This window comes from Trichechus manatus, unplaced genomic scaffold, assembly GCF_000243295.1.
Source record: "Trichechus manatus latirostris isolate Lorelei unplaced genomic scaffold, TriManLat1.0 scaffold00109, whole genome shotgun sequence".
In the NCBI taxonomy this organism is placed as follows: Eukaryota; Metazoa; Chordata; class Mammalia; order Sirenia; family Trichechidae; genus Trichechus; species Trichechus manatus.
The window spans coordinates 4,314,924-4,326,548 of NW_004444045.1; the positions used below are offsets into that span (position 1 = coordinate 4,314,924).

At 49.4% G+C, this 11,625-nt stretch overlaps 1 protein-coding gene across 1 annotated transcript; it reads right to left on the bottom strand.

The window, feature by feature from the left end:
• Positions 1–3,348: 3,348 nt before the first annotated feature.
• DUSP26 (dual specificity phosphatase 26) lies at positions 3,349–8,448 on the bottom strand. The gene is made up of 3 exons (XM_004383394.2): positions 8,166–8,448; positions 5,430–5,644; positions 3,349–4,485 (listed from the first exon to the last, which is right to left on the bottom strand). Exons 1-3 carry the CDS (start codon positions 8,384–8,386, stop codon positions 4,286–4,288), a joined length of 636 nt encoding a protein of 211 aa, XP_004383451.1. The 5' UTR covers positions 8,387–8,448; the 3' UTR covers positions 3,349–4,285.
• Between the last annotated feature and the right edge of the window lie 3,177 nt (positions 8,449–11,625).

The following is an 11,625-nucleotide window of genomic DNA, read 5'->3' on the forward strand; positions in this document are numbered from 1 at the left end:
TCTTCTAGAGGACTCAATATGGTTTAAAGGAGAAAAGATGGGGACAACAGCCTGCTCACCCGCACAGGTAGAATCAGTCCCTATCCTCCAAGGGTGCTAGGGTGACACAGGTCACAGGTGGGTCTCCCTCCACCTACCAAAACTGAGGTTGAAAGTCAAGCCTCCCCGATCCTGTTCTTGGGCAGTTGACTGTTTGAACATAGTAAAAGAGTGGTAAGTCAACAGGAATAAATGTTTTGGATTTTTGGCTCCTTCCGCCAACCCCCTAAAAGAAGTCCTGGGGGCAGACATTAATGATAAACAGTTTATCTTTCTTTATAACCTGGCCTGCTCTCCCTCTGTTCGGACCTTTTCTCTGGGGGATCTGTTTCTCGCAGAGGTCCTTCAGGGCAGCAATGCCCAGCCCTTCCAGCCACCGTAAGTCTTAGCTGCCTACCGGTCTGGTTACGGTGCCGTCTGCTTCCCTGGGCTCAGAAGCGGCAGTTTCTGTTAGCTGCCCTCCCTGTGGAACTCCCCAGCTGGGATTGTTATAGGAGCGAAAGACTGGCAAACATTCCTCCCCCTCCCCAGGGGCAGCAAAGGCTCCCGGGCCTGCCTCAAGGGTGTGAGTCAACATCACAATATCTGAGGCATGAAAGGAAGGAGTGGGATGGCAAGACTGACTTGGAATTCAGCTCCACAGGGTTCAGGCTCAGCTAGCTGGAAGCACAGGCCGAATTTAACAAGAACTCATTTATTCCTGTTGACTTCCCACTCTTTTACTTGGGTTCAAACAGTCAACTGCCCAAGAACAAGATGGGGGAGCCTTGACTTTCAACCTCAGTTTTGGTAGGTGGAGGGAGGTCCACCTGTGACCTGTGTCACCCCAGTACCCTTGGAGGATAGGGACTGATTCTACCTGTGCGGGTGACCAGGCTGTTCTCCCCATCTCTTCTCCTTTAAACCATATTGATTCCTCTAGAAGACTAAATTTAAAAAGATAGGGCAACTTTCACTCAACTGATATCTATGAAAATAATAATCAAAATCAGTAAGAGTGCAGCTGCCCAGTCTGAAGGTTTTGCAGGGGGTTGGGGTGCATTGCTTCGCAGCAAATCCTGCACCTCTTCCCGCCCCCGTTACACAAACACACAATTAACTACAACCTTAAGTCATGGGGCTAGAGGGAGACAAGGCAGAGTAGCACGATGATTATGCACAGAATGCCCAGGTTTGAATCCTAGCTCTTCCATTTACTATGTGTTTCCTTGGGCAAATTACTTAATTTCATTTGCTCTTGTCCTAAGCAATGATGGAGCCCTGGTGGCACAGTGGTTAGGAGCTATAGCTACTAACCAAAAGGTCAGCAGTTTGAATCCACCAGCTACTCCTTGGAAATCCTATGGGGGCAGTTCTACTCTGTCCTATAGTGTCGCCATGAGTCGGAATCGACTCGACGGCAATGGGTTTGATTATTTTTTGTTTGTTTAAGCAATGATAATTACACCTACTTCACAGGGTTGTTATGAGGATTAATACCTGTAAAGACTGAGTAGTACCTGGGCATAGACATAGCAGAGCATAATATGCTACATACTAAAAATATATTAAGTCCATTTTACTAAGTAGCTATACTTTTCTGCTAGAATATAGAATTACATTGTCAAGATATTCAATATGAAAAAAGGTCTAGGGAATTCAACGGTCAAAGCTGTTGGTTTACATTAATAGTAATACACTTTCTTCTTGCTGTTGTTAGTGGCTGTTGAGTCGATTCCGACTCACAGCGATCCCACGTATGGTAAGTATATACTTTCTAGACTAGAACAAAGGAGGCGACAGTTCATAAGAATTGGCCCCTCTAAAAGCATGAGCTCTTTCTGCGTTCTTTTTAGTTATATTTAAGGCCCCTCACCTGGGCGGTTTCACAAGGAGTCAATGCATTTTATTTGGAACCAACATTTATAAGGAAGATCTCATCCAGCCCCTTGGATAAATTTGCCTCTTAACAGTAAACAGAATTCGAGATGCCAGCCAATAGATCATGGCGGTCTTCTGTCCCTTAGGTCAGTTCTGGCTGCCACAGTTTGAGAGGGATAGCAAGGCTGATGAGGGAACTGCAAACATGACAAATGAGGACTGTTGGAAAGAATCTCAGATGTTAGGCTGGGATGGCAGGACACAGGAGCCATGATAGCTGGTGTCACACAATGTGAAGGGCTGTCACCAAAGAAAGAACACATACGAAACTCTGTTCTCAGGACTTTATTATCTGATTAAATTATCACAATAAACCTGTGGAAGTACACAAAACTATGGCCAGTAAATAGGGAGGGGAGAGATAAGGTGACTTGTCCAAATCCCATCATCTGTGGTTGTTCCATCCAAGTCAGGCTGACCGATACTGAAGGCCAAAGTCTTTCAGCTGCATTTCACTACCGCAATAACATTATACGTCTATAAGGCAGGGCTGTTTTTCCGTATTTACAGCTGTAAAAAATAATGTGGGAATTGGGTAGTGGTGTACTGTCTTCAAAGATGTCCAAGCAAACACTTGATGACTATGGTCAAAGATATTAAAAAGGTAATTTATTCATGTCCCTGGGTGTGCAAGTGGTTAACACACTCAGCTGGTAACCGAAAGGTTGGAGGTTCAAGTCCATCCAGAGTCACCTTGGGAGAATGGCCTGGTGATCTACTTCTGAAAAATCAGCCCTTGAAAACCCTATGGAGCACAGTTCTACTCTGACACACGTGGGGTTGTCAAGAGTCTGAACTGACTCCACAGCAATTGTTTTTTTTGGTAAATCACTCATGCCTTTTTAAGAAGTGGACATGGATAATCCATGAAGCCACCGGGTTTCTATACTTTTGGGTCAGATATATACTCTAGAACGTGATCCTCCTGCTTATTTGTCACTTCCTTTTCCATCCCACCTCCCTTTTCCAATCAAGCAGATAGTCTGTCCTGGGACCATGCCCCAAAGGAGGGATAGGGTGGCAGTTTGGATAACAGAAATAGCCTGTTATTCTCTCTGGTTGTCAAGTCTAATTTTTGACTAAGTTTACTAAGGAGATTATGTTACCTTCCTCTCAGGCAAATCTGTAAAGATTAGGAGAAGAAACAATTATACCATCTCCCCTGCCCTACCCCTCCATACCTTGCCACCAGGAAAACCCAAACCCCGGAATGGAATGTAGATTTAGAACTAATATCCCACCATATTGAGGGCTTGATATAGAAATCAGGCTGAGTTTTTGAAAATAAAGTTATACTTCTTACACACCTGAGTGTATGAACAGAGACTATTTTAAGCTTGGGAGGTGGAGGGTGTGGCCTCTGACCAACAAGTAATGTAAATGGTTGCAAACCTGACGTTTTTCTGTCCTCTGCTGCCCCTATGTGGACGGGGATGGAAACAACACCTCAAGGATTAGCCTGCCGCAGGAGCATGAAATTGGATTTAGGAGAAACGGCGCCGCTGTAAGTACTGGTGGAGGCTTAAAAGCTGGTGGAAGCTTATTACCCATTCGAGGGAGTCAGGGATTGTTGCCAACCCCAGCAAGGATGGTGCTTCCAGGGGAGAAGTACAGAACTCTTTCAAACTGCCAATGACTTCAAGAGGCTCTATTCTTGTCCACCATCTTTATTTTTCCTGCAGACACCTGGATCCAGCAAGCGAGTAATCATCTAAATACTTCCCATCATGCACCTCTGTATTTTTTGGCCACTAGCGGCACCCACAGGCACAAAGCCAACCTTCCCGCTCGTACTCTTCCTATGTTTGGAGTAACAAGACTGTGTGTGGGTTTCTCCCTCTGCTTTCACAGTTTAACACCATCTCTTCACCGTCCGTCTGTATGCTGCTGTTTCCATAAGACTCTACACCATCACAGCCATGCGTGCTGCATCCCTGCTAAACAGGCACAGGACAGAGATGGCTCTTCCGTTTTAATAAGCAAGGGAGGGAAACACGTGGGCACAAAGAGGGGAAGGGGCTGTGAATTGCTGGGTGTACCCTGACTGGAATCCAGTGGTATTCGAATCCCGGAACCATCTTCCGCCTACAGACTAGCTGCTTCCTTCCCTGGTCAACCCCCTCCTGAGCACCCCCAACACTACCCAACTTCACTCCCCACCTCCTCCCAAAAAAGAGGAACAGTGGCTTGGGGCCTAGCCCCAGCCTTTCTTGCACCTGCCTTCAGGAGGACATGGGTTAGCTGGGTAGCCTGCTACCTACCACCTCCTCTCTCCGGCTGGGAGCCAGGGACCCACAGGCCTGGCCTGACCTCCCTTTCCCTCCCCTCATGCCTGCAGACCCTGCCGCAGCCTGCGGTCCAGGGCCAGGAGCTGCCTCAAGAAACCCCGGTTGGGGATGATGCCTCGGTGGTCCTTGACTTTCTTGATGGCCTCCACAAGGGTGAGGTGGTGGTACAGCATGAGGTAGGCCAACACCAGGGTGGCAGACCGGCTGACTCCCACAGCACAGTGCACCAGGATCTTCCCTGCGGGGACAGACACACGAGACAGCTGTGAGGGCATTGGAGGTGGGCTGGAGGAGGGAGGGCTTCATGGACAGGTGAGGAGGGAAACAGGGAAGTAGAGGTGCCTGTAGACAGGACGGAGCTAAATGGGTAGAGGCCTAGGCGGAATGAGATGATGAACCTGCACTCACTGAGTGTCCGCAAATCTGGAAAGGGCTCAGAGGTGGAGACACATCACTATTGTAAAACAGAGCTTTGCACACAGTAGGGACTCAGTGCATAGTTGCTGAGTGAATCAATAGAAAATACTCTTGAGTCTCCTCTGGCCCCTTTTCAGTCTCCCCCACCTTTCCACCCAGTTGTTTCTGTCAACCATTTATTTGGGGAGTGTTTAATATATTTTTATTTATATTTTTCCTGATTACTAAAACAAGACATTAAAAAAACAAACGAACAACAACAAAAAAGATAAACAAAACCAGAAACCAAGCCTGTTGCTGCTGAGTGGATTCCGACTCATAGCGACCCTATAGGAAGAGTAGAATGGCCCCATAGGCTTTTGAACTGCCGACCTTTTGGTTGGCAGCCGAGCTCTTAACCTCTGAGCCATCAGGGCTCCAAAACAAGACATGCTTAAGGTAAAAGTAATGAGAAAATATAGAAATATGTAAAGGAGCAAAAAATTAAAAGTAAATCACCCATAATTTCACCACCCAAAAGAAAGTTGCCACTCTTAAAATTTTGAATTATTTCCTTCTTGTCTTTTTGTGTATTGACTTAAAAAGAAAAACAAAACACATGGTTGAGAGAATACTGTAGAAACAAGTTGGTATTCTTTCTTCTGTTACACTACATACTGAGCCTTTTCTCCAGTCATTAAAGTCTGTCTCCATACTTGAACCCTTGGGCTTTTCCCTAACTCAATGTCCGATGTTCCTTCCCTCCTTCTTGCTTTCCCTGCCTACCTCCTGGCCGGCTCAGCGCCCGATGGATGAAGTCAGCAGCCGTCTGGAAGTGGATGCTCATGTCAAAGGCCGGCGAGTCATGGGCCTCGACGCCCAGGTAGCGGATGCCCAGGCCCTCGTAGGCCTCAGGTGTGCCTCGCCACTTGTTGTGTGAGGCGTTGAGGACGTGGGTGATGCCCAGCCGACGAAGCTCCCGGTGGTTGTTAGCTATGTCCCTGCATTGAGTGGAAAGGTTAGAGGGAGGGTGGGAAGAGTCCTTGTCTACCCCCTGTCAGCTCCCTAGATAATATCATTGGCTCCAGGCCTTTAACTGGGGACTGATGACCTCATGCAGAACCTGCACATAGACCAAGAAGCAGTTGTTTGAACAGAACAAGGGGATACTGTGGTTTAAAATCAGGAAAGGTGTGCATCAGGGTTGTATCCTTTCACTATACCTATTCAGTCTATATGCTAAGCAAATAATCCAAGAAGCTGAACTATATGAAGAAGAACGCGGCATCAGAATTGGAGGAAGACTCATTAACAACCTATGATAGGCATATGACACAACCTTGTTTGCTGAAAGTGAAGAGGATTCAAAGTACTTACTGATGAAGATCAAAGATTCCAGCCTTCAGTATGGATTATACATCAACATAAAGAAAACAAAAATCCTCACAACTGGACCAATAAGCAACATTATGATAAATGGAGAAAATATTGAACTTGTCAAGTATTTCATTTAACTTGAATCCACAATCAACACTCATGGAAGCAGCAATCAAGAGATCAAATGATGTACTGCACTGGGCAAACTGCTGCAAAAGACCTCTTTAAAGTGTTAAAAAGCAAAGATGCCACTTTGAGGACTAAGGTGAGGCTAACCAAGCCATGGTATTTTCAATTGCCTCATATGCATGCAAAAGTTGGACAATGAATAAGGAAGATGAAGAAAAATTGATGCCTTTGAATTACAGTGTTGGCAAAGAATATCGACTATACCACGGACTTCCAGAAGAATGAGCATATCTGTCCTGGAAGAAGTACGGCCAGAATGCTCCTTTGAAGCGAGGATGGTGAGACTTCATCTCATGTACTTTGGACATGTTGCCAGGACGGCCCTGTCCTTGGAGAAGGACGTCATGCTTGCCAAAGTAGATGGTCAGTGAAAAAAAGAAAGATCCTCAATGAGATGGATCGACCCAGTGGCTGCAACAATGGGTTCAAACACGGCAACGATTGTTAGGATGGCGTGGGACACAGGCCGCGTTTCCTTCTGTTGTACGTAAGGTAGCTATGAGTCAGAATTGACTTGACGGCAGCTAACACCAACAACAAAGAAGGAAGGTTGGAAGAATGAAGGAACCAAGATGGGCAAGGACCTGGAGTCTTGTCCTGTGAGGAATGGTTGAGAGTATTGGGGATTTTCACCTGGAGAAGAGAAGACTAAGGGGATGGGGTGAGCAATAGCCATAATGAAATCTTGAAAGATGCTCTGAGGAAGTGGGATTTTACTTGATCTGTAGGCTCCTGAAAGGTACAAGTAGGATCAAAGGATTGACACTCCAGGGAAACAGATTTCAGTGCCAGGTAGAGAAATGTGTTCTAACAGTGAAATCTCCCTGAAGAAAGACTGGACCACCTTGGGAGAGAGTGATTTTCCTGTCACCAGGTTATTTAGACACAGAGGAGAGGAGATCAGCCTTCAGAATGGCTGTTGCAGAGGGGATCTGAACATCTGGTGAGTTGTTGGATCATCTCACACTTAATATTCCTGCTAACCTTGAGATTCTATGCTTCCGGCACTTGCTCCCACACCTAGCTCCTCCATTACTTTTACACCCAGAATCCTTGTATGTTTTACCAGTTATTCCATGTCTCACATTTACCCTGTTGTATGATGTCACCTTCAGGTGTTTGGCTCATATCCTTCAGCTTAGTGGCACACACCCCTCAGGCAACGTGGTCATACCTCGGAGCAAACATCCTGTCCCGTGCAAACTCCCTGAGTAGAAAGAGCACTCAACTTGAACCTCCAAGTCCTGGCTCTGCCACTTACGACCCACATGACCTTGGGCCAGTCACAACTTCTCTGAGCTTCAGTTTCCTCATCTGAAACCTGAGGATAATGCTACCTACCTCACAAGGCTGTTGTGAAGATTAAGAGAGAGAATGCATGTGAGAAAGTCCCTGTGTACTGTGAAGCCCCTGAGAGAGAGAAGGGATTACTCTTCTATGAGTGCTCTTCTCACCATAGCCCCATCTTGCAGAGTCTTTGCGCACATTGCTGTTTCACTCCATCTCAAGAGGAACCCCTTTAGTTTACTACCCACTGACCTGGCTCCCAATTACTGCCTCTTTCTAGAGTCATAGCACAACAGATGGAAGGTCAGAGAAATCATCTCTTGTGCCTGATGCATAGCATTGGCGCTCAACAAATATTTGCTAACTGAATGACATTATTACTTGAACAGAGTCTTTCTGTCCAGAGTTGGATACACCAACAAGTCTGCCCAAATTCCCCCAAACCCTCCAGCCTCTACTCTCTGCCCAAATACCCCCTCCCCTCAATCCTCAACCTGGGCCAAAGACAACTCAGTGCCTTTCTGTCACACTTCTCCTTTCTCCTTGCGCGCGCGCGCGCACGCGCATGCGCGCGCGCACACACACACACACACACACACACACACACACACACACACACACGCACGGGCACACACGCTCAGCTGTGGCCCCAGTCTGCCAGGTACGTACTGGTCTCCGAGGTAGAGGCCTGGCCAGACCTCATCGGCGTGGTTACAGGCTGTCTTGCCTGTGTAGAGGAGTCTCTCCAATTCAAAGACATTGACGAAGGGATGCTGAACAGCTGGCATCTCCTCCAGGGGCCCTCTAGTGCGAACAGGAGACCTCGAGCTACTCCGGGAGAAGCGAGCCATAAAAGTCATGGAGGCCCAGAGCCAGTTGCCAGGGCACATCCTAGAGGCAGCAGAAACGGTGGCAGCTGTAGGGATGGCTGTGGTGGTGATGGGCTCGGTCACCAGGCAGCTGTTACTGGAAGAGGAAGGGATGTGAGACCCACCTGCGTGAGTCCAGAGCAGCTGTTTCCTTTCCTACCAAGTGGGCTGGTCCCTGGGGAGAAGATCCTCACGGGAAGGAAGGTAAGTCTGGCCCTACGGAGGCCTCCAGGGTTGCCCTTTCTTTCAAGCTGCGGCAGCTCCTTTAGCTCTGCTCTTTGGCTGTGTCATGCAAGGAGGTGGGAGAGTCACATGTCCTTGTTTACGGGGAGAGGGAGCTGCTCAGCTGCTGGGTTTTTGCTCTACTCCCTCCTCACCCCGCCTCCCAATACACAGATATAAACATACACACAAACATTTGGTATTTGGGTGCAGTGCCTATTGCTGGGGCTCTTGCCAACTGGAATCTGGGTCTCATCTGCTTGGGGCTACAGGCAGACAGCCTAGGGAGCTGGATGGCGTTGGGGCAGCTTTGGACCCATCCAGAGAGAATAAGCAGGACAGCGGCCGCTGAGGCCATGACATATGCCAGGCTTGCCTCCTCAGAGCCAGCAAGCTGGGCTGCCTTAACCTGCTCCTGCCTGCCACTGCCTCAGAGACCAGCCAGGAGTGGCAAGTGTGTGGTGGAGGACGGTAAGCGGGGGAGGGGATAGCAATTAAGAAGAGTAAGCTGCTGAAAAATACTTGCTGAATGCCTGAGCAAATGGAAGAAGGTGCCTCCTTTGATCAGCATGAGAGCAAATCTCATCTCTAATGTGAAAATTTCTGAGTCTAAGCAGAGCTGGAGTGACATGTGTATGTGTGTGGGGAGGGTGTAGGAGGGGGTCGGGCAGAGAAGGAAACAGAAGAATGAGGGATCTTGCTAGACCCCGGGTCTCAGAGGCTCAGAATTACCATTCGTGTTGCTGTTGGCATCAAGTGACTCTACACAGAACTCTTGGTTGGCTACCAGGGACTTAGCTGTTGTGTCTCAGACTCCCTGAGAGCAGCTGGCACTTCAGAAAGTGGGCGCGAGCTTGGGGCTGCAGACCTGAGCCGGGAAGGTCGGCTTTTGAGACTTGCGCTGGGACCCCACCCCTCCTCCCTGGCACCTATGATCCCGCCTATTTGAAAGGGTGAGCTGGCCGGCAGAATTCTCCTCTCACTCCCTTCCCTGCCTTCTGGCTGAGGGGACCTCAGACGACTGTCCAGCAGTGAGAGGCCATCTTTGTCCATGCCCACACCCTGCCTCCCCATAGCCCGCTCACCCAGGGCCCAGCTCTGCCTTTCCCCAAGGGCCAGGAGAGAGCAAGCACTGACAGAGCATAAGAAGCAGGGGCGTTAGGATCAGGACTGGTGAGGGCAGGTTGGATCTTAGGGTGTTTAGGGAGAGAGATTTTTTTCAACGGCTGGGTCAGAGGGAGCACAGAAATATAGCCCTGTGGCCACCCCCACTACCACGACCACCACCATCATCATCACCTTGTCTCCTCTGGGCTAAAGACCCCGACCCTTCATCCGCGACCCTGCTGCCTAGGTGATGAGGAACGTAAGAGGAAGCGGGAGGGAGACCAAGTCCAGGAAGGAGCTCCGTGGGACCCTTTGCCTTGCAGGCGGAGAAGCCCCATTCGGTGCCGGGATACACCCCTCGGCATTCTCCAATCCCATCCGCCGCCTTTCAGGGGCCCTCGTCTGCCACCTCTCCCTCGGTCTGCTGTCGCGGTAGTAACAGGTTCATGGCGTCGCCCCAGCCCTTGCCAACGCAGACAGCGCGGTGCTGAGGGTGCGGGGCGGGCGCCAAGGAGAGCAGGCTCGCTGGCTCGGCGCGATGCCCCCTCCCCGTCCCTTCCTCCCCCAGCCTCTCCCTGGCCTCGCGGGCCCCCCGCGGCCCCCTACCTTGTGCGAGCGGCGCGCGGGATCTCAGTGGCGAAGGCGGCTCGCAGGCGCAGGCAGCCCCACCGCCATGACTCTCTCCCGCGGCTCCCGCTGCGGCCCCCACCCCGCCGCCGCCGCTGCCGCCGAGGCTGCCACTGCCAGAGACCGGGTGATGGATTAGCATCTATTTTTAAGCCATGACACACACGTCGAAGCAGGTTTCACATCACTGTGTGTGTTGGTGACACGCAGGGACCCAGACTCCTTCCCAGTGGTCCGAGTCCACACGCAGCGCGGGCTCCCCTATGATCCCTCCCCGGCAGCCCTCCCGTGTTTACAGATCAGACAGAGCCCCACACGGCTAGAGCAGCACTACTAGGCATATAGATAAGGGAGTGTGTGTGTGTGTGTGTGTGTGTGTGTGTGTGTGTGTGTGTGTGTTCTGTAGCTGTTCCAATTACAAAGCCGATTGCCTAAAGATTACATTATGCAAGTAGTCCCAGACAGTTTCTTACACACACACACTTCTCCCAGACAGAATTAATTACATAGAAGTGATTATGCAAGCTCACATTTACTTCCTCATCCTCAAGAAATTCATGTCATAAATAACAGAATTCAGTAACCTGTTCGAGCACTTACTATATCCCCTTGTACAGCAGGGTGTGACTAGCAGGCAGCTAACAACCGTAAGGTAACCATATTCTAGGGGCTTCAGGGTATCATAACTCATTTCTCCTCCCCACAGGTCTTTGAGGTTGTCGTTGCTGTTAGTTGCCACTGAGTTGATTCTGACTCACTGCGACCCCCGTGTGTGCGGAGAACTGTTCCACAGGTTTTTCAAGGCATCCTTATTTTAGGGAGGAGGACAGGAGGCACAGAGTAGCTAAGTAATTTACCCAGGCCAACCAGCTAGCTGCTGGCAGAGCTGAGTTTCAAACCCTTCTGATGTGGGCCTCACACACAACAGAGAATGCAGGATGGGCTTCATTCAGGAAGCTGTTTCCACCAGCTCAGCTGAAAGTGACCCTCACTTTCCCCCAACTCCTGAAGAAATTAATACCTAGTGTCACGTTCTGCCTTCTGATGACATTTGTCTTCACTTGCTTTTCTATTCTGATTGAAAGCACCTTGCAGGCAGGGACTGTGTTGCCTCCCCAGTGCCAAGCATTGTGTGATTCGGGAGGTGGGGGAGAGGAGGTCTCAATGTGTACTGTTAGTGGATGCTGTTGAGAACCAGGAGGACTCCGACTGTCTCCCAGGAGTAAAGCAGGAGGTGGATAAGGTCAGGCTGGACCTAGGCTAGGATGTGAAGATGTTATCAACTGTAGCTGATATCAGGATTG